Consider the following 23,911-nt stretch of genomic DNA (forward strand, 5'->3'; position numbering starts at 1 on the left):
AAAGCTTGTAACCTTTTCTGAATAAATACTCCATTAGATACCATCCAGTTTGAATGAGACCCTTTTGTAATTCTACTAACGCACAGAACAATTGTGTATGTGATAAAGTTAATTTATATATATATATATATATATATATATATATATATATATTTATATATATATATTATATATAAAATCTATATATGTACATATCTATATATGTATATGTATATTTAGATTTATGTACAATATATGAGCTTTTCAGTCGAGAAACATGCCAAGTACCATTTATAAAATATAATAAATTACATTAAAAATACCCATGGCCCATGATGGCGCTTGGCATGTTTCTCGACTGAAAGACTCATATATACGGTGTTTTGATTTATATATTATGTGAATCTAAATATGTATCTAAATTTATATATACATATACAGTATATATACATATATAGTGTGGAATATTTAATAGTTTGTAAAGTGAATGCAATGAGTAGCTGCAATGCTAGTAATTCTCTCTCTCTCTCTCTCTCTCTCTCTCTCTCTCTCTCTCTCTCTCTCTCTCTCTCTCTCTCTCTCTCTCTCTCTCATGCATTTCAAACAAAGATATACAAACCCCCATTATACAGAAGGTTTGAGTGAAAATAACTTTTTTTTCTGATTTAAGAATTTGAGAATGAAACCGATTTAAAGTCGTTCCATTTTAAGAACATCTTCCAGGGACTGATTTCACAGTAATTTACAATTTTATAGTTCATTTCTTTGCGTGGTGTTGAATAAGAATTTTTTAATGAATAAAAGCATGGGAATTATTTCAGTTAAATAGGGTGAAGTTCACAAATATCAGATACTAAGAGGACGCGTAGCCATGCATGGCTTAGGGGGAGTCTGTGGAATAAGCAATCAGGAAGAGAGAGAGAGAGAGAGAGAGAGAGAGAGAGAGAGAGAGAGAGAGAGAATGTTTGAGTGTCTTTTCACCTAAATCCTTGTCATCTTCGGAGAAACTATTACTTGCGTGAATATTTACATAGAAATGAGAATCTACCCCGTAGGGGGTGGGGTGGGGTGGGGTAGTGCTCTCAGTGCACCTCGCGTGATGCACTGTAGGCGTTACTTAAGGTTCTTTGCAGCGTCCCTTCGGGCCCTAGCTGCAACCTCTCTCATTCCTTTTACTCTACCTCCTTTCATATTCTTTGTATTCCATCTGACTTCCCAACCTCTTTAACAATTTTCATAGTGCAACTGCGAGGTTTTCCTACTGTTACACCTTTCAAACGTTATTGTCAGTTTCCCTTTCAGCGCTGAATGACCTCATAGGTCCCAGTGGTTGGCTTTTGGCCTAAATTCCGTGCTCTATTTCAATCTGTAGGAAATCAACGGGTATTTTTGTTAGTTGAGCGCTGTTTGGATTTCCCATTGATAAGTAGACCAGATAACTAAACTGAATCACTATAGAGAATGTAAATACACATTTTTCACGCAGCCGTTGAAGATGTAATGTAAATTTGTGCTAAACTCCCCAACTCATTCCTGAGGAGGTGACACTTCCGGCGCTAGGTTGGGCTTGTTGTTTAAAGATGTATGTAAATTTGTGCTAAACTGCCGAATTCATTCCTGAGGAGGTGACACTTCCGGCGCTTGGTTGGACTAGTTGCGTATTTTTCCTTTCAGCCAAGCTTTGAAGTTCCCTTCCTGCCTCGGTTTTCCCATATTCTTAAGAAGCGGGTCTTTCTTGTTCCCTTTTTCCTCCAGGCTTTGGCTTCATAAGGACACAGATACTCTTGTTCCTTGTAGATCGTATGAAAAACTAGAGAGGAAACACCACCTTTTCACTTGAATGAAAAGAATGTTGGTTATCGTAGAAAGCTACACCAGGTTCGTGTGCACCCAGCTTAATGTATTGTTAAAGATAGGATTCACTGTATGTAATTCAATGAGACAGGTTTGTCACATTGATGAGGAATTGATCGCGTCGCGTCTGATGTGTAAGTGGTCATATTTGAGTGTGTCTGCTCTTCTAGATCAGTCTTTATTTCTTTGTCGATCGGTTGATTGGTATCGTAAACTGACGCTCGCGAAACGGGGATCATAGATGCCCAAATAGATTATCATGAAATAATACTTCAGAGGTAACTGGTTAATGATGTATCCTAATTTAGTAAATTTAATGATATCCTCAACAGTTTTGGGGGGAAAGGGTATTTGATTAAGTGTTCGTGTAACTGCAGTTCGTGAATGTTTGTACTTGCATGTATGTCCGCGCTAGTGCGCATGCGTGAGTTTGCCAGATGAAAAAGAATGTGATAGATATGTTTGTGGATTCGTGTACGAGTAATTTTATTCATGAATATTTTGACTCACATAGCTGTTTGTTTCATTATTTTATTTGATTTCGTGACACAAATCTCTTTTGGTGGATGTTCGCCTTAGTTTCTATTCGTGGGGAAAGTTAGGAATATAGCATTTAGCTTGTGCCTTAGTTTGCAATGAAGATGGCAACAATTTATGCACTGCTACTTTTGCACTAATCAACAGCAGTAGGTGTTACTTTCATAGTTAATTGGTAGAAGTTTGCATGCGCTCGAATACGTTTCAAGTTTCAGTTTTGCCAATAACTTAATATCCCTCTTTATGCTTTTACGAGGGCGTTAGTATGTTCAGCTAAAACTCTTGCACTTGGAGTAGAGACTTTCCGTTTGAATAATTCCGCGAAATATTAGAGATTGGGACTTCAAATTTATCAAGTCCCAAAACATATATATACAGATAATTAAGCTACAGTATGTACTGGGTATATATTGTGAATTACATGATATATGTATGTGCGTGTGAGTGTATTCATCCAAGCACGGATACAGTACTGTATTCATATTTCCGTTTAGTTTTCAGATAAACCTCGCAGAATATTGTCTTAGAATATTTCCACCATGCCAAGATGAGGTTCTCTCTCCTTGAGGTTCTTCTTTGATAATGATAGTTATTATTTCCTCCTCTTTCCTTGCTCAAGGCTCCGACCCACAACAATATTGAATGACCGTCTGGTATATAATTAGAAGCTGCGTTTTCACGCGACGAATGTGCCGTTTACTCCACCGGGCGGACGAGAGAACAGTAATTGCCGCTTGCATGTATTCAGTACTTCGTTCTACGGTCATGTATCGTGGTTCGTGCACAAACATCTATAGTGAATGGTATGCGCTCGGTAATATTCCATACATGAGACGTGCTTGGTGAAGTAAAAGATGCGTGATTATAATTGCAATCACAATCAGGCAGTTATTAAACAAACCTTAATGAGAGGAAATTATTTAAGATGCAGTCGCTTTCCCCGGGATTTAGGTTATTCATAATGAACATAATGATTCCGTTTAATCTCATTTTATATTCCGGCATTGTTTGAAAGCATTGACTTTTGTTGTACAAGTACATGCAGACACTTTCTGCCGAGACACACCTCCTGGCAGGAGAAACCTAAATTACTTACTTTCATCCTTATTTTATTTATTTAGTGGTTAATTTTTGTGAGCGAAAGCGATTTTAATGTGCGACTGGTTTTGTTCGCTATATTATGAAAGTTTTATTAAGAAGTCTCTGATTTTTTTTATATAAACATCAGATTATCTGAAGATTTTGAAAGTTCACATTGCTAAGATATTTTCACGAGCAGCATTAATGCACGAACACGGGAAAACGATGTGGGATTCTCACCCTGCAGTACTCTTTGTGATACTGCAACAGTCTGAGTAGCCTCGTAACTTAAACTAGCAGTCTTGCATTGGGGAATAATTCAAGGCATTAACCACTGCGTAGCTGGAGATTTATAAACAGCTGATTAGGGCAAGACTTGAAGTTGTTTGTTCCCACAATGAGTCCATTGTTGGTCAGTTGCGCTTCGGTGATGATATTGTTTGTCCTGTCAGGTCGTGGATACTTCGTGTTGCATCCTCTTTTGTTGTTGGTTTTCCGTTAACGCTTTCGAGTGGGGGTTAAGAAGATGATTTTATCTCGTTAAGGAGTCCTCTCTCTCTCTCTCTCTCTCTCTCTCTCTCTCTCTCTCTCTCTCTCTCTCTGTGTGGTTTAAGAACCCGTATAATACCATCTGACTTTCTGAAGGGTTTCGCCACTTGCATTCTAGTATAAATGATTCTCTCTCTCTCTCTCTCTCTCTCTCTCTCTCTCTCTCTCTCTCTCTCTCTCTCTCTCTCAAGAACACGTATACCAATAGCAGTACCATCTGACTTTCAGAAGGGTTTCGTCTCATGTCCTCCATTGTAAGTAATTTTCTTTTATGCACATGAAGGGTGGTCCATTATTATTTAATTTGTGGATCAGTAGTGCCAAATGAATCAATTGTTATTGTTGCCTCTGATCCATAAACAAGGTGTTAGGGATCGTTTAAAGGCACTCAGAGTAAAATGACTGTTTCATGTTGCTAACCTTATACCAAGGAGGACTTTTGATTACAACATCCGCTCTTTGAAGTATAGGCCTAGGCTGTGAGCAGGCTCTCCAGTGAAATTAACCCGTTTTGATAAGAATACAATACTTAAAAAAGACCACATATCCTCTTGAAGTATAAGGCTGTAACTTATTCCTTCATATATCAGATTATCTATGCAATGCAGCGTAGGATACTGATGCCCTTTGAGAGTAGGACGTCGATATCATCTCGAACTGCAGGATGTCATTAAACTCAACGTTTGCTGTTGTCATCCTTTCACAACGTAGGGTGTTCTCATCCTCTTGCCAGGGACAACGCAGTTCGTCCTCTGTATCTTTGCTGTTTTAAGGATATTGTGAGGACATAAATGCAGCTCTCCAATGTCCCCGGTAATGCGTGGGTTGGAGTATTGTTGACTTGGCATTTAAAGCTCTCCGCTGATGATTTGTTAAACTGGTTCTGATGGGTCGTGGCGGGAAGACAAGACACGAACTCTTTGACTCCTCCTAGATAAATGTACATTTATTGGGTATACTTCTTTACTAACATGATTTAGATGATGCAGTATTAGAGATGAAGGTTTTAGATTCCTCAGTAAACTTTTTGAAAGGCAGGTGGAGTCCCTGTGATTGTTAATGTACTTAGTTTAGTGTTTGTGTATGCAGTGTGGCAGTCTAGTTCACCATGCGCTTATAACCGATACTGCCTAATCTCTGAGGAATAACCAAAAATGGACAGATGTATAGAAGTTCAGTGATTGTGTGTGGAGTGTGGCAGTCCAGGTCACCATACCCTTATAACCAATACTGCCTAATCTCTTAGGAATAACCAAAAAAGGGCAGACGTATAGAATCTGCTGGAGCCATTCGCCAGAAACATGTTTCGTAACAGCCACAACTCTCTTTGTGCCTCTAGAGTTCATAAATATCAGCAAATGGAGAAGTTACGAGGTCGCTGTTATCACAGTTCATGTGTCTGGTGAAAGTGACCAGTAGATTCTAAGTACTTAATCCAACAAATGAAAAATAAAGAAAGGAAGAAAATGAAACTGCATAACATTCATTTTCTGTCTTAGTAAACATGTGTCTAGACTCGATTCACGTTTAGTTATTCTTATTGATAGCATAGTTGGTTGGCGTTGAATTCTGCCTTTTAATGAGTGAGGGTTCGAGTCCCAAGTGGAAAGAGGAGGTTTCCACTTATTTCCTGTCTTGGATTTGAAGGCATTCGGTAGAAAGAGTACATAAAAACACAAGAAAATCCAGAATTCGGAAGTCAGAGTGGCCTACAATACACGTACTAATATATTGATTATGTTCTTTACCATTTTTCATTAGACGTGTCTCATACTACATCTCCTACAGATTAAACTTCTTACAAAATGATACAAAGGCAGAGTTTGGTAACATTAGGATAGTTATCTGAGGACATTGAAGATGACAGTTTCCTCCCCCTCCCCGCTCCCAGAGCTAATTACCCAAGTGGAGCAATAAGCCTTCTTTTTTTAGGGCAGCTTCGTTAGTTCATGGAGTTCGCCATGGCGTGTATCTGCTATCAAAGCAAGAATGAAGAACAATATGAAGACCAAGCAAGCTCAGCCGTGGCGCTGGTGATTCGGGTGGTTTTGTAATAATGTTGTATTAGTCTAGACAAATTTGCAACTTTTATAATTTTGCTTATTTTATATTCTTATTAGGATATTTTAGTTGCATTGGCAGTTTTTGCGATTATTGGTTGCTTTTGCGTATAGTAGAGTTTTCTGTTGAAAGACTCAGGCAAAAAAAATTGCGAAAGTACTTCCTGGGTGGGCTGAATCGTTTCCGAAAGGATTGGGAAACGTTGGGCCTTATACATGATCGGCATTTTATTCTGAAGTTACGTGAACATATCTCTGGGCATCTCTACTCCTTATTTCTGATCAGTATTGTTTAGATTTCGCAAAAGTAGTTCGTTCTACTATGAATCTTCAGTTGAATCTGTGTAACAAAAATTGTCGTAATGAAAAGAGGTAAGTCTTTTTCAAAGCATCACACAGAACAAAACTCAAGTGCCTCAGATAATATTCGTCGATCACGCTTCATAAATAGTGCCCGAGGAAGTTTCGCTCCAAAATATAATGTACGTAAGGTTTAGCTACTCTCCATGAAAATCACTTGAGGCCAGCTGCATAAAATCTATCCCGTGCGTGTTTTGTCTATGCTTTTGTTTGTTACTCATTACAGTGTGCGCGCAAAGTGAAAACAACAATTAACCATGTTTTCGTGCCCACGCCATCGGTTTATTATAGCAGGTGGGAGCTTTGGGAAAGGGCGCAAGAGCCGTGGAAGAGATGAGGTTACAAGTTCATGGCGGGAACACTATCTGCCTTCCCGACGGGCGAGTCATCTCTGCACTACTGCAGCAGGACTGATGATGATGATGATGATGATGATGCTCTATTTTCCTTTGTTGTGCTTCTTTCCTCCTCCTCCTCCTCCTCCTCCCTAGATGGAGCCACTTCGTCGTAAGGAAAATATACTCTCTCTCTCTCTCTCTCTCTCTCTCTCTCTCTCTCTCTCTCTCTGTGTGTGCTCGCTTGTTTCCTGATACTCGTTTTACTCTGAGGGAACCAAGGCTCAGCCTCTTTGCAAAGCCGTGAGCCAAGGCACGACTTTCGGGGGCCAAAGCCGGATGATTTGGGCACGTTCCGTGAAAGCCCAAAGTGCTTTTGTTAGTCCATGCATTGAAAAGGACTGCTGTAGGTAGCAGCCATGATGAAGGACACTTGGCTAGCAACCACAGTAATGACACCCAGTATAGCACATACCTTTCTGGAATTTCCTTGTACTTGTTCGTGGAAAGTTTTTGTTCCTTGGGTGACATTCGTGACTGGTTCCGATGAGAAATGCTAATCCTTCTGAAGCCAAACCAGCCAGTTCTACATGTTCGTCCAGACAACGGGGTTCTTGCTTTGCAGCTCGACTGACGTTCCTCAGAAAGTTTCACTCTTTGATTCATTTCTCAGGGATCAGGTCAGTCAGGTTCATGACCCCCCCCCCCTCTCAGTTGGCGGAGGAAGAAAATTGGTCAGGTTCTTTGCCTACAGTACGGATAGGGTAAGTTTGAAAAGAAATTACTCTATATTAATGAGAGAGATTAAGCTAAGCGTGTAATTAAGAATACAATCACTAAAGTTCACCATTGCAAAAAGTAGACAGCTGCAAATGAAATGATTATATAGGTCATGTGCTAAGTATATTGAGTGTTTTCAAGGTCATGAGGCCACGAGAATGGCAGAAATCCCCGAAACTTGATATAGATGTACAGTGTACCCAAACATGACACTTCAAACAAGATTTAAATATTTGGTTGCCTATCAAGTACTCGAAGCTTCTACATAACTGGTGGATTAAGTATCGTATAAATTCCAATTCCCATGTTTTCTGAGAAATTATAAAAGTGAAGTGAAACTGTATGTGCCATTCAACCACATTTGCCTTTGCACTAAAAAAAAAAAAATCAGAAATTTGAAGTGATTTCGCTTCAGAGGACCAAATTCGTCGCCGTGATGAGTGGATCGGAAACAGATATCCAATTATTGTTATGGTTATCATACTTACTTTTTAGTTACACCTTTTTTTTATATCAGATATTATGGAAAGTTCATAGAAAGAATAGCAAGGTCCTTGCTTAAAATATTTTGACTTTCACCTACTTTCAGGTTACAAAAACTAGCGCGGGCTGTAAAAAAATCGGATACAAATATCTTTCAAGGCTATGCATTAAGATTTTGTAGTGCATAATTAAGTTGAATATCATGTCTAACATAAAATTAGAACATTTAATTTGTCAAATATATTGCTGTTCCATGACACAGCATAAAAAGAATTTATACTTAGCTTCATATTAATAAATGAGGTAACTGAAATATTCTAAGACATGGTAAATTTACTATTTGTCATGGACAGTTAGAAAGCGCTCTCTAGTTAGGATGTATCTTTGCCATCAGAGTCGTTTGAAATACTAGAATCTCTGAATAACAGGTGAAAGAACTGAGGGGACTTTTGAATTGTATTCCTTTTACTTTTAAATCCTTCCTTTTACGTAATAGGTGACTGATCTCTTGTATTTTCCAAACTGCGTGTTGATCCTAGTGCACCAATTGCCTAAACTAAAAGTATAGAAGCTAAAAACTGTTTTTAGGCTTTTAAATCCTTTTGATTTCGGTTCATGTATACCAGGTCACAAGTCAGGACCCAAAATGGAATGCATTTCTTAGTCAGTTTCAGAAAATTGCTAGACACATTACATCAAACTCCCGACACAAGAATCGCTGTTTTGAGTCGTTCAGGTAATGAAGACGCACGCGCAGATTGAAACTCTGTATAGTGCCTTGTTTATGACATGTCATTTTTTCCTACTTCAATATTATGCCTAGGACTTAAATGACTGTAAAATTATCTTGTCCAATTGGCTTTAATGATCTTTACGAAGTCACATGGTGAATATAGAAACTCAAAACTGCATGATATCACCCTCCTTCAGTAATGGATACCTGGGTGCCGATGAGCAGTTACATTTTGAAGAAGGAGAACAGGTTGTCTCTTAGATAATAGGCAGTTACTACGATGGAGATCCTATTTCGCCGTGGAGGTTCAACTTGACCCCTGTGAGAACCGTTGTCGTTACAAACGAGAGAGAGAGAGAGAGAGAGAGGGGGGAGGTTGGGGTTAGATTACATCAATTTGTAATTAGTGATATTCGTTTCCTACTTGTTAGGGGGGAGATTAACTTCACAACAAAATTGATTTCTCTCTCTCTCTCTCTCTCTCTCTCTCTCTCTCTCTCTCTCTCTCTCTCTCTCTCTTGAGTACCTCATCACCAGCGGGAGGGCCAGGGTTTGATTCATGGCCTAGGCAGAGCAGTTTAGGCACATTCCATCAGATCCTGTTGTGACACTCTTGAACTAAGCAGTGAATTGAATACCTGATAGTTAGTGAGCAGTGGTAGGTTGCAGTTAAGTCACAGGCGTTGAAACCGCCGGAGCACGGTATGTGCACATGCAGGTGTACCACAGGAAAGCATGAATCGAAAGGTATAAATCTTGACCGTTTTGCCTTGAGTTTTTCCAGACATCTTCAAAAGCGAAACCCGTCAGGATTTAAAAATTGTTTCATTTTTTCTTTCTATCTATCTATCAATCTATCTATCTATCTATCTATCTATCTATCTCTCTCTCTCTCTCTCTCTCTCTCTCTCTCTCTCTCTCTCTCTCTCTCTATATATATATATATATATATATATATATATATATATATATATATATATATATTGTGTGTGTGACATCACAGCAGACCAAACTCTCGCTGTAAAGTTTGCATTGGATGAGACTTTTCTTAACTTGATGTGTGTAAAGTTAGTTTATATCATATGTTCCTAGTTTTGTGGTATTTTAAAGCCGAATAGTTGTACTTCATTACAATGTGTTCAAAATGATTAGATGACATTAAAGAAAAACTCTACTGCAAATGAATATTCGTAAAAAATAAAGTAAGAGATATCTTTCTCCCCATCCCTATCTTGAATTAATGAGCTTCTTCAAGTTCCCTGATGCCTTAACATTTCCCATTTAATCATTCTCCGTTTATTTCAATATTAACTCTCTCCAGAAGCTCATTTTTAGTTGTCGCGTAAGATTGCAAACATTTTTTATATTTTCTTTGGGTATGGCATACAGTTGCATTGCTTACTAATCAATTGTATTCAAGTTTGTTTTTCCTTACGAAGAACCAATACTGTTTTCTGGATGAAAGATAGTCACAGAATCAATTGTGAAAGGAAACTGTCATCATCTACTTATTATCGGTATGCACCTCGATCAAGACTTAGAATTCATGTTGTACTAAGTTAGGTTATGTACCGTAATCCACTTTTGAGTAAGAATTGAAACTGAAATTTAGGTAGCTCTAAAATCTATGGCGTTCTTCGAGACTCTGGCAGAGAGAAAAACTCCTGTAATAATCAAAACCGAAATTTTCACCAGTATGAAAAAAGAAATGAAATTTTCAGTGATTTGATAATCCTTGCGGCATAACTTCTTCATCGTAGTGTCACCATACTAAGAATATTTCACCTTTATTGCGGAGGCGAACAGTAAAAGCAGTAAGTTTTCTAAATTGGGATTTGAAAGACAAAGAAAAGAAGAGATTGTTCGTTATATTCAGAGATGAGGAGAATTGCACAGACCGCGTGCAGACTCAATTCTCAGCTAGGTTGTAAAACGCACTCAGTCAAGAATGTAAAGAATACCCTTTATTTGTCATCAGTTTAGAGATGCAGTCCTAGGCAGTTAGAACCGACTGGAATATAATTTTATTGGACCCATTTACGAACAGAGGATGCAGTCGTTTGAAAAGTTGATCCCCCTTAGGTATGAATGGACAAGGCCCCTCCGTCCGCCATATTGGTTCATGGAGGCTAATTACTTGCATGTTTGGTTGGATAGAGAGAGAGAGAGAGAGAGAGGTGGGGGAAGAGAGAGTAAGTAAGACAGGAACAGACGCTCTCACACACATATTTGCACACAAATTTATATATATTTGTTTCCTTTTTCCAAGAGGATGCCCACTCCAGAATTTGGAAAATCGGAACCTCTCGCTGAGGTAATCCCACATCTCCGAAAAGAGTGGTCCCGGTCTACAGATAAATCTGTTGTTTCCTGCCTTCTAGTGGTCATGACACTCTCCTCGTCAGTGAAAGGGCAAGGGGTTGCTTCCGGGGCGGGGTTGGGCGATTTAGGCTTGTTTCATTGAATCCAGTTGTGCCTGTGTTGACTTGAGCAGAGAATTATGGATATTATAGTTAGGCGACTATATTTGGTTGCAGCCAAAGAGTGTAAGTGACTTCTACAGTATGTGGATGGGTAGATAAATTGACAAGTAGACAAATACTTGTGTGTATGTAACTTTTAGCACATAAGCAACCTCCTGCTCATAGCTTTACTGCCCCTCTTGAAACTTATTTATGGCATTTTGTTTTACTCTCTCTCTCTGCTTCTTGTTGACGGTCTCAGTATCTGCTCGCATTCCAAGTTTCCGTTAGGGTTCTTCACGTTTTTCTTTTCTTGCCTTAATTTTTCCAGTTCAACCAGTTCACATATCCATGTCTCTGCAGGTGACTGAACCCCTCGAAGACAGTCTTCCTCCGCCCCCTCAGCTGTCCTTTCTTATTTCACTTTAATCTAGGATTTTCTTCTCTCTCTTGATATGAACTGATATTTAGAGCAAGATTGCGCCTTCCATTTTCTCCGTTCATTCGTCCGGTTTTTCTATTTTGACCCAGTTTTTCAGCATCCCACCTCCGTCAGCATTCTTCAATACATCAGACTTGCCTTGACTTGTTTCCAAGCGATCAAGGAGTTCAGAGTGCTAAAACAGCCTTGAGAGGTGTGTTTCGTTAAGTTCATCATTCCATATACGAAAGCTTTACTAGCGTTATGTATCCCCTTTTGGAAAACTGGATGCCTATTTGATGTGCTTCTTCTGTTGTGTCGCTACTAGAAAATATTAAATTGAAGACAGCTCATTTCCTGTGTCCCCGGCTCTTTTCTATCAGTATTATTTCAGTCAGTCGTCTCTTTAGCTCTCTAGCTTCGTGGCACCCCAGGCCATCACTTCCCGTCCGTCAGTGCAGCTCGCGCGGTGCGCTGTAGGCATTACGTAAGGTTCATTGCAGTGTTCCTTCGGTCCCAAGCTGCAACCCCTTTCATTCCTTTTACTGTACCTCCATTCATATTCTTTTCCATCTTGCTGTTCAGCCTCTCTTAACATTTGCTTAATTATGCAACTTAGAGGTTTTCCTCCTGTTACACCTTTCAAACCTTTCTGTTTTCAGTTTCTGTTTCAGCGCTGAATGACCTCATAGGTCCGAGCGCTTGGCCTTTGGCCTAAATTCTATATTCGATTCCATTCCATCACTTCCCATGAACATTCATCAAGTTGCTCGTCACGGTGACTCTTTTCTTTCTGCTACCACAAAATCTGGAACTTTCCCCTTGCCTCAGTTTTCATTGTTTCCTGTAATTATAAGAAATTTTTTAGAGTTTTGGATTTCGTTTCCTTCTGGGGTTATCAGTTCTGGCTTTCTTTTTATTTTTTATGTCCTTTTTCCATCAGATCTCTTGCTAGAGTGGACGAGTTTCACACGAGCTATAATGCATTATTTTTTTGCAATAGAGTCGTATTGCATTCAAATTGTCTAGTCCTTAACTGCTTCATAGTCGTGATTAGAAGCCCAGTCTTTTAACAGGTTTGCCTTCATGTCAGGTGAAAGATCTACAACTTTCCTGAGACTGATAAACATACCTCCCTGTCTCTTTCCCTTAGTGATTTGTCTATTTTTTAATCTAATGTTTGTTTGCATGCATAAATAGGTAAATATATCCATTCGAAAAGATTCATTTCTCTATATCACTAACCATATTAAAAAAGTTAGACGGCTATGGAGAATTATAATTTTTTGTCCAGATTGCCCTTTTCGTATTTCAAAGTATATCACAACTCGTAATCTCGCAGTAAGGCTTCCGTAGAACTACTTATTCCTTCAACTCTAAAACAAACCATAACACAAAAAAATGTTCGATGCTTGCTACTGCAGACAGTCAAAAAGAAAAAAGAATGGCTCATGATACGCTCAAGCAAATTCCCAAACAAAGCCTTCATGTGCACAGGATTGCATTCAGTGCTAAGTGAAGAGTTTAATTCTCATCTCTTCCTCTGTCGCCCCCTCATCCCACTCTCTCTCTCTCTCTCTCTCTCTCTCTCTCTCTCTCTCTCTCTCTCTCTCTCTCTCTACCCCACATGGCCTTAATTTTTGAATTGTCTGGCAACTTATCTTCAATATAGTCGATGTTGTTTGGAGAGGCCTCGGTTGGTGCAGAGAGAGAGAGAGAGAGAGGGAGAAATTTTACTATTATAATTTTCTCCTAAGACCAAAAAGGTTGGAAAATAAAGTTATTTTAAAGTTAGTGTATTTTTTACACTTTCTTATCAATATTGAAGCAATTGAGTATGCAACATCTTTGTTAGTAATGAAAGCATTTTCTCTTACTATTTATACTTTTTTCCTGCTGTATATACTTTCCTGGAAATGTTTGTTTTAAAAATTAAGTTGTACCTCTAAATTCGGACACGTTTAATATTGTTGTTAGCAACAGGCATACTTGAGTATTGTTGCAATAGATACCATAGAAAAAAGTGAGAATCTGCTTTTAAGATAAAGATTTGTTAGAATAACAACGTCTTTAGAAGGCCAACTGTGTTCGGAGCTCTTCTGTTTTCTGAAGCACGGCAACTTTGCCAGGAGATGAAACGTAGTAATTTTGTTTTATTTTATTTTTCATGTAGCAATATAGAAATTGTATTTATTGACACATTTTTTAATCATTAAAATATTTACAAATGGATCTGATAAAACTTAGGTAATAGTCAAGAATGAATAACAGATGTTGAAAATCTAGGTAGCAGCTTCTCTTAAATGTAAGTTCAGAGAATTACTTGGCTGAGTTCATGGTAATAAAACAAGATTAAATGAATGCTCAAGGTCCTTGTTGGTAGTTTTATGAGGTCAGGAGCATCATGTTTAACAGCAGACTCCCCCAATAGCAGACGTAAAAAGAAAAACGACGACAGAAGCAATTACCGAATTCATTTGCCGTCCGTATTACTTTTGTCGTAGACTCAAAACGATTGCGTTTTTTGTTACTCAAATTTCATGTTATTCTGATGGTATATCAGATTTCCCAACGTTACTTACATTTTTAATGAGAGTTTCTGTGTTATGTTTTAGGTCGATATTGCAAATTGCTTGTGACTATGGGCAAGCATGTAGAATTACTTGGTTGGAATAAACCGCTAAGGGTGCTGGAATTTAGCTAAGTATAAGGATGCTGGAATTTAGCTAAGTATAAGTACTGGAATTTACCTAAGTATAGGGATGCTGGAATTTAGCTAAGTATAAGGTGCTGGAATTTAGCTAAGTATAAGGATGCTGGAATTTAGCTAAGTATAAGGTATTGGAATTTAGCTAAGTATAAGGTGCTGGAATTTAGCTAAGTATAGGGATACTGGAATTTAGCTAAGTATAAGGTTCTGGAATTTAGCTAAGTATTTCGGTTAAACTATCTTCATTATCATCATCATCATCATCATCATCATCATCAGCTGGGGGCGAAGACACTAGCATAAATATTACCTGAAACTGTGGAACTTTTTTTTTGCTTTATAGAACTCCAATATCATATCCGAAGTTAGAACATTATGTTGAAGATAGTGACGATGTTTGCTTAATGAGCCGAGTCTTGGAATGTTGCTTGATGAGTTTTTGGAAACAATCTCGAACTTTAGACTTTCGCCAAATGTTGATATATAATGTTTTATCATTATTTTCTTGTTAGTTTCGTGGTTACTCTGAGCTGATGAACTATGGCTGTTTTCTCCTGCGCAGGCTTATTAAAATTTTTGACAAGATTTTGGTCTTGTGGAATATTTCTTTGCTATTCAGCGGAATTGTGTCAGTGCACAAGAAAGAAGGGCCCTTCATTAAGAAACAAAAATACCACGTAACTTTTATGACTCAAAACATGTGAGATTAGTTGAGTAATTTTCAAAATATCCTTCTTCCAGAATTACGCTCTTAGGATATCTCGATAGCACTCCAAGCTGTGACGTCAAGAATTTTGTTCCTTTGTGGAAGAATGCGGCCATGGTATTATTGTAGGAAGTCTCTCTCTCTCTCTCTCTCTCTCTCTCTCTCTCTCTCTCTCTCTCTCTCTCTCTCTCATTAAATCCTTAAAGCTTACATTTTAAATGCATGTTATATTACTATCCCATGTGACATAGACAATAAATTGTTCCCAAGCGGAATGAGAGTTAGGTGTGGAAAGATTGACAAGAATGATTTTAGCATCAGTGCTGGAAAGTTACTTAGTCAACTTGGTACCAGTTTCATTAAGTTACGTAATGTCCCTGTCGCTAAACTCGTTGCATCACGCAGAAAAAAAAAACCACTGATAAGAATTATTGCCTTTTATGCCTATTGTACATTGAACCAGGGGAAACTTTAATGCAGCAGCTGTTCATAGACCTGCACTTTTGACTCTTAGCTTTTCTTTTCTTTCATGACTGACACGTACAATCCCAGAGTTCGGTCCCAGAGAGGGGGCGAAAGGACTTGGGCACTTATGAGAAATCTAGCGTACCTCTGACATGGACGGTGAAGCAAGTACTTGGTGACTAGTCGACTGTAACTAGAATATATCATAAAAATAAGAGCATAACTTTATTTTTCCGTTTGCTTTCTGTGTTATGAAAGGACATTACTGAAAGATGACTGTTGTAATTGTGGAAAGTAAAGTTATTTTGGATAACGCATATTATACTTGAGTAGTCAACTGCAGAATACGATGTGACTTATTAGCTCTGCTTGGAGAGAGAGAGTTAGTTCAGTGACTCCGCCATAGGTCCTGGCCGAATTACATAAACCAATAGGGTGGGAACCTAGGTTGCAGGACAGGTAACGTCATTAATGCGTGTTGTGCTGCGATACCATTTGTGGTGAGAACACGATCCGGTGCCAGGGTGTTCGACAAACTCGAGACATCATGCTGATGGTGGCGACGGCGACGAAGTTAAAAGCGACACTCCGGTGTAGTCAGTCGCCGCCCTCGGTAACCAAGAAGTCTCGTATGAGGATCGCATTTACCAACTGGCCTCTGTATTTTTTTTGATAAACTTGTGTAAGTGTTTATACATCAGGCATCATTGAAGTATGAATCGCAGACCAAATTTTTAATTGATTGTCATCTTCTGAGAAAAAAAGCGTAACTTGAGAAATAGTGCAAACGACCGGTCAGTTGTGTTTGCTTTTGGCAGTTGAAGAGGAGGAATGATAGAACGCGAGGAAGGAAAGACACGGAAGGAATAGACAAGAGAATATAAGAAAGTCAAAGATTCCGAAAACGAGAAAAGAGTACCCATTCCTGCAGGAACCAATTCCCGACTTACGTAAAGGAAAGAACCTGCAGCGAAGGAAAGCGGAGACCAATAGGAAAGATAATAGGTGTCGTGGGGAGGGACCGAAGGGGAATGTAATTTGGTACTTGCTGTTTTTGTGGTTGTTTCTCCCATCGAGTCCCAGACAGTTCAAATGTCAGCTGGTTCCGAAACTCGGAGAGGCCCATGGGAGCCTCAGAGCCGAGAGGGACAGGTGGCAGTGGCCCTGGCGGTGTAAGGTTTTGGGTACCACGTGGGAGGAAGCTGAATCGAGTGGGTATGTCTTCTTCTTCTTCCGTTGGCTTTTGCTGATATTGAGTGCGAGAGTGATTTTCTTCGTTGTGGTGGAAAAGAACTCTCGTGATTTTATGAGAAGGGAGTTAATTAAGCCACGATGATACCATTCTGGTAGCTTCTGGGGAAACATCGCCTTTCACAGTGATATTGATTATTGCTATTGTGAATACTGAAGGGCGGGTTATTCGATCGCTGGAATCGAGTAATGCATCGAGTTGGGGGTAATTAGGAATGGGTTATGATATCATCGATGTTGAAAAGCATGCGGTTAGGAAAGTGGTGATGTGAGACTTTTTATACAGTGTACATGAATGCAATGTCAGCCTATGTGAAGAAAAGGCGAATATAACATTCGTTTCGTTTGGCGGTTCAAGAAGAGTTCTGGAATATAGATAATCTTAGCACTGTCTCCATCTACTTTTCGCTGAAAGTGATTATTTACCTTTTAACACCTGATCTTGTAGAATAAGCAAATCCTCAGCATAAGGACCTACGGTACGCCACTACAAAGTATGGGGTTTCTTTCAACCCTCACCTCCTCGCATTGGAGCTTTAGCACTGTCTCCATCTACTCGCTGAAAGTGATTATTTACCTTTAACACCTGATCTTGTAGAACAAGCAAGTCTTCAGTATAAGGACCTATGGTACGCCACTACAAAGTATGGGGTTTCTTTCAACCCTCACCTCCTCGCAGTGGAGTTTTTTTTTTTCCTAATTTTTTGTAGAATAAGTAGATCTTCAGTATAAGGACCTACGGTACGCCACTACAAAGTATGGGACTTCTTTCAACCCTCACCTCCTCGCAGTGGAACCTCTTTTTTCGTATTTTTTTGCACTTCGTAGTTAGTGCTGTATGGAACGGAGTTTAAGAGGGGTTTTTGTAGGTTCCTTTTTTCTTGACCACGAAGCTACGCGTATCAAACGCATATTATTGTCAGTGGTTTTCTTTAGTGGCTTGACCTACAGATCTTTTCCATGTAAGAAAATTAACACGGAAATCGGCTTTAGCTTTGCAGTAGGTCCTTTTCCTAGAAGGTAGGTTTCGTAGATAAGCTGCATTTCGCTAACTTCTCTAGTCATCAAAACTTAATCACTTAAAGTGAAAAATGACAAATTTTAAATCAGTTTGTATTTTTCATGACTAACAAACCTGCGGTCTTAACATAAGGGACTTCGGTTGCTATGCAAGGCACTGTGTTGGCTGCTGTTTTACGTACAGGTAACACCCTGGTAAGGAAACTTGTTGGTTACTTAATAAAAGCAAAAAAAAAAAAAAAATAAATAAATAAAAAGAAGGCGGGGTCCTTGTTCGCAAAAACTAAAAAAAAAAAAAAAAAAAAAAAAAAAGGTGGCTCACACGCCCAGGAGAGGACCTTGGTTGGCTCCACATTCCATATCGAGTGACTTTCGACTCCCCTTAAAGATGTTTTTGGTTCGCATCTTCGGCGGGGATTGCCTGGTTGGTTAGGAATCAGTCTTTGGATGTCCAAATTTGGTCGCCATCAGTGTTGTGCGTGTGTCCTGTTGGTTACTATTTGGGTTGTTTTATTTTTTTGCATAGATCTCTCTGTCTATCTAACTGCTTGTCTGTCTGTCTATCTATATCTATCTATCTTTATGCATATATATATATATATATATATATATATATATATATATATATATATATATATATATATATATATATATATATATGTATATTTATATTATATATGTAACTCCTAATACTATTCTCCATGCATTTTAATACATTTATATATATTTATTAATTTATTAATTTCTTTTTTTCTTTTTGAATAAGTGAGAGCTCTTCTTTCTGTACTTCCCTTTACCTCCTCTTACTTCTTCCTAATGAACACCTTATTATTCTTTGGAAGTTTGGATTTCAAGTCAGTGGCCCCTGTGTGGGTTTGTGCCACATGAATAGGGTTCATCTTCTGAATAATAATAATAATATAATAATAATAATAATAATAATAATAATAATAATAATATTGAAAAGGATGAATTATAAGGAAAATAGCACAGATCCTGTATAAGATGAATTCGCATTATGCAGCCATCCTTTTCAATAAGACCTGTTTAATAATATATAAAATGTGGGTCGTGCTGTGATCGATAGCATTCTTGCCCTCCAAGCCAGGGAACTCCGTCTCACTCGTGGGAGAGATGGGAAGCGATGTACGTCCCGCTGAAACCTCATTGCATCCCAGTTGATTCAAGCATTGAATTTGTAGTCGCAACTGGTGTTTATATATATATATATATATATATATATATATATATATATATATATATATATATATATATATATATATATATATATTCACAGTATATATATACTCTGAGGTAGATTGACGGAAACTTGAGCTCATTTTCACTTGAAACTGAAGCTTACTTTGCTTTTCATGTCGTGCTTTTATAAAAAAAAAAAGCACACCATACAAGTACTGTTTCAGACCGTCGAAGAATGTGTTCGCGTGTGATACAAACATTCTCTTTATTGCTGACAGTTAGACCGTGCAAAAAAAAAAAAAAAACAATTCTGTCGCTTTTCTTTTTCTTGAATACTCTTGATATTAAGTGAAACTTTTGCTGTGCATATCAAAGACTTATTTTAATTCCAAGAGATGAAGTTTCTTGTCCATGTCGCCTCTTCTTTTAAAGGTTAGCTATTGTGAAAATCCTTCTTGTTATTGATAGATCAGCGAAGCCATAGTATTTCTTCTCTCTCACTTCTCACTTGCGCTAACCAAACGACCGGAACACGCAGTAATTGAGGAGACCAGATCCATGTGCCGTGGTTTAACTTATTTAAAATTCTTTCATCTCTCCTTTAGTGGAAACTTGGGAACCTTTAAGAAATGAATAGCTCGATAATAACAAATTATATAAGAGGCTTGTTAATGTTCGTTTTCATAATTGCTTTAAAAAAAATCTCTCATTGGGAGGAATACTTATTCCCGTGTAGTTATGCTGAAAAAATTTTAAATACTGTGCTTGGTAAACCAACAATTATATTTCTTGTAGATAATTACCTGTGCATTCAAATTGCTTATTTATTTTACTTTGTTCAGTAACATTCTATTTAGGGTTAACAGAGCTTGCATGACCTTGCACACACATATATATATATATATATATATATATATATATATATATATATATATATATATATATATATATATATATATATATATATACATATATGTGTGTGTGTGTGTGTGTGTAACTGAATCACGAAAATATGGAACGTGATGAATATATGAATAAAGACACTGCCTTTATTTACATATATTTATATATGTGTGTGTATATATGTGTACAGTACACTTACGTATATGGTTTCTTAGTAATTCAGTTTCTTTTAGTAAGGACACAGTTCGAAATAAAAGCCCTATTAACATGGCGGGGGGAGGCGGAATGTAAAACTTTATCAGGTTAATACCAAAATATAACAAAAACACCAGGTATTGATAATTCAGAAAAAAGGGCGAATTTCCCCCATCACTCGATCCAGTGTCGTCGTCCTGTTACGTAACAAACCCTGGGAAAGCTGTGGATTTTGTCGTATACCGATATACGAGTGAAATGTCACATGTCTTCCTATTCAGTTCCCTGCGCGAATGAGTGTGCGTGCGTATGTTTGTGCCCCTGTAACGTGAGCCACGCAAGTCATCTAGTTCATTTCTGCTGCGGCGCTATTATCTCGTGGAGAAGTAACTAACTCTCCTGAAAAGCGAGAAGGATCTCGGCGGTTTACTGAAGGAAATATCGGTCTGCGGTCAGCTTTGATGCCCGTGAGTCAGCGGGAAGTAGAACTTACGTAATGAGCGATATTTGCTGGTGGCGGCTTAGGCTACAACAACACGTCTTCCAACGCCGTCTCCGGGGTTTTTATTTATCTCTCTCTCTCTCTCTCTCTCTCTCTCTCTCTCTCTCTCTCTCTCTCTCTCTCTCTCTCAGCGCTCGACAGCTCCTCCCAAAATGTAAGTAAGACTGTTGTCCTTGAATCAAGGTTTGCCAGTCTTGTTCCTCGGGTTTGTCGGCTGTCACTCGGTGGGTACACCATAACACACGTTTCTCCTCTCTCTCTCGAAGAAGAAGAAGAAATTTGAATATTCTCTCAATCTTTCCCGTTGCTACAGAGAGAGATACAATATATATATATATATATATATATATATATATATATATATATATATATATATATATATATATATATATATATATATTTATGTATGTATGTATGTATATATTTGTGTGCAAATGGTAAGCACAGTTGTTATATTGTGACTGGATTCTGATGATCATCACAAGAAGCTCATGTACTGTAGTGACTAATTTCTCAAGTAGGAGTCGAGTGTAGCCTCCTTATTCCTCTGCCCGTCTATCGTGTAGTTGTTCGTTTTGGAGAGAGAGAGAGAGAGAGAGAGAGAGAGAGAGAGAGAGAGAGAGAGAGAGAGAGACAGACAGACAGACAGAGAGAGGGACTGCATCTGATACTGGGCACTAGAAAAATTAATGCTACTATGGCGGTAATAAGCGTTAGACATTGGTTCGCTAAGAACTACCTAGAGCTGATATTTTACCGTTGGGCACCTTGTCCTTAGACAGAGCAGTTAAGTATCTTGCGGAAGATCTTTCCCTTGAAGCCAGCAACTAACGCCTTTTGTTTCCACTTCAGATTGAAACCAGGAAACAAAACTTGCATCTTCCTTGCAGTGTTTGTCGTGAAAATCGATTGACCAAGGAGGTGGGGCTTTCAAAAATACACCCTCTACTCATGTTGCAACAAGACTTAAAAGAAACTAAGCATTAATTCTAGAATTCTTGGAGATTTTAGTGCGAGTGGATGTGGTGTAAAAGAAAGTAGATTTTTAGGCTGTAGGAGAGAATCTGGATGTTGTGCCTTTAAGTGAAACCAGAGTGAAAGGGCAGGATGTTCAGAATGCGTAAGGACAGTCAGTTACTGTTTTTGGCTTTGCTGAGGGATGTAGATTGAAGATAAATCAATTTTTTTTTTTTGCAATAGGCAAACTGTAGGAACACGGAAAATAAAACAAAAGGTGACGTTTCACAGGAAACTTGTATGCTTCATAGATGAAAAAATCTTGCGTGGCTCTGCAGATGGCTGTGTTTGGAGAAGGAGAAAGGTTCATTGTGCTGAGTGATTGAAATGGAAAAGTAATATAGATGAAGAAAGATGTGCATTGTTTGCGTGTATTACATAGATTGAATCAGGCGTTGAGTCTTACGAAAATATAATATGACATGCGCTTGTTCAGGGTTTGTTATGATTCCAGTTTCAAAAGAATATTCGAAACTATTAACGTATATTTATGTTCATGGTTTAATAAGAATGTCTTCTTGTGAATAGCAACCAATTTATCCCTTTTCTGATTTCTTAAGAGAGCTTCCCCAGCGTTAGAGGACTTGTTTGTATACGATCGAATTAATTTTAACGAGTTAAACTGCAGTTTAAGTGTTTTATTGTTGCCGTATCAGAGGGACGCTTTCCGACCGTCATTTGTTGCACTCGACTGCTCATGCTCGGTGGTCATGTTGAATAGCCCCAAAAGGTTTAGGTATTTATTTTGGTTCCTGTGTTGATGAATTTGTATACATGTATGTAGGCTATATGTACGTAATACCGCAAAAATTCTTGTACGTTTATATGTTGACGTATGTAAGTGTTTTTATTGTTGGAAGTTTAGAAAAACTTTATGAAATTAGTCTGGTTTTTGTAAACTTTTATGAATTTTTTGTGAGACGCACTATCTAGAGTTATTATGCATTACAGACGGCTTTAAGTTTTTTTTCTTGGAAAACAGAACTACAGTAGTTCTTAAAGAAAGAATCCACTGTAACTTTTGAGTTGTAAGCTTCTGAAGAAGGGAGACGTCAGATTGTATAGGTTACATTACAAAAATAACCTTATCTGCATTCAGAGCTGTAATTTGTATGTGGCAAATGCAGTGTTGTTTTTCTTACTTTTTTCTTTTGAACTGTCACTTTAGAGATGGAATTATAAGGAATTGGAAGCATTTTACTCTGGACGTCATCATGCAAATAAATACCGGAACAAAATTCAAGTATTAATGTGTGTGTGTCCTGTATGTTTATTTTATACTCTAGTGCTTTGTTTTTGCTCGTATTGTCATCAAGCGCTGTTTTATTTGTCGTCATTGTTTTGCAGTTGATGTTGTTGAAAGTAATTATCTTGCATCCCTGAAAGTTTTGCGAGGGGAATAAAAATCAAGGACAGTTTAATTGGCGGTGCTGCCGAAAGAGTGAGCATCGCATTGCGTGAACAGAAAATGGGAAATGCGAGTCGTCTTCCGCCTCTTTTTCTGCTTGCGGTTTACTTCTTCACGGGCATTTGAATCGTTCGATTCTTTTGTTTATTCGCGTGCTTGGAGTTCCATTTGTTTTATTTTTACATTGATAATTAAACAGTAGTAAGTGTAGTAATTACAGAGAGAGAGAGAGAGAGAGAGAGAGAGAGAGAGAGAGAGATGGCGGTTGGGCGTGCTCATAGACCTATCGTGGTCCACTTCAAGTATAATAGGTTAAGATGTATGCGGACACATGTAAACCTTTGGCTTCGCCTACCTAACACAATTGTCAGGTTCTTTGTTATTGTTACGGCTATTTGAGGGCTATAGGTATGATAGGGCGGCTGCTACAGCTCCTGCTAGCAGTCATTTTTGAGATTATTGTCGTTAAGACTAACGGGACGCGTGGTGTTTATGTAGTTTGATTACATCCATGACTCAGCGGTCATGTGATGATTATTACTTATTTTCCCCACGCAAAAGCGAGTCCTTTTGGGTTAAATGACTTTTAGCTAAACTTGAAGTTAAAAGCAAGTCTCGGTTGAGAGGGTTGTGTATGTGGAATGTGTTGAGATAGACCAGAATAGGGAACGATAATTTTGAAGTATCTGGAGGAATGTAGAGAGAAAGAGAGAACTTGAAAGTCGTATTGCAACGGAGCAGTTGTGTTAGCATAAAGTGTATTAATGCACCAGAAGCGCAGACGTCCTTGAAGAGGTGATTGCATACATTAATGTAAGAAAGTTGAGATGCCTTGCTGTTTAGACTGAAGCTAACAGAAGGCTATAGTTTTTTTTATTTCATACAGTAGGGCTTCATCCTT

General features: G+C 38.2%; 1 protein-coding gene across 3 annotated transcripts in view; it reads left to right on the forward strand.

Moving 5' to 3' along the window:
* The window catches only part of LOC136831179 (carbohydrate sulfotransferase 11-like), a 63,513-nt gene that overhangs the window by 14,690 nt on the left and 24,912 nt on the right, over positions 1-23,911 (forward strand). The window contains exon 1 of one of the 3 annotated variants that reach the window (XM_067091143.1): positions 16,621-16,729. The exons of the other annotated variants lie outside the window; for them this stretch is intronic. Within the exon in view, the coding sequence (XP_066947244.1) occupies positions 16,639-16,729 (91 nt within the window). The 5' untranslated portion in view covers positions 16,621-16,638. Of the gene's footprint in view, positions 1-16,620; positions 16,730-23,911 lie in introns of those variants that run through there. 3 annotated transcript variants of the gene reach the window in all.

This window comes from Macrobrachium rosenbergii, chromosome 4 (assembly GCF_040412425.1).
Source record: "Macrobrachium rosenbergii isolate ZJJX-2024 chromosome 4, ASM4041242v1, whole genome shotgun sequence".
NCBI lineage: Eukaryota > Metazoa > Arthropoda > Malacostraca > Decapoda > Palaemonidae > Macrobrachium > Macrobrachium rosenbergii.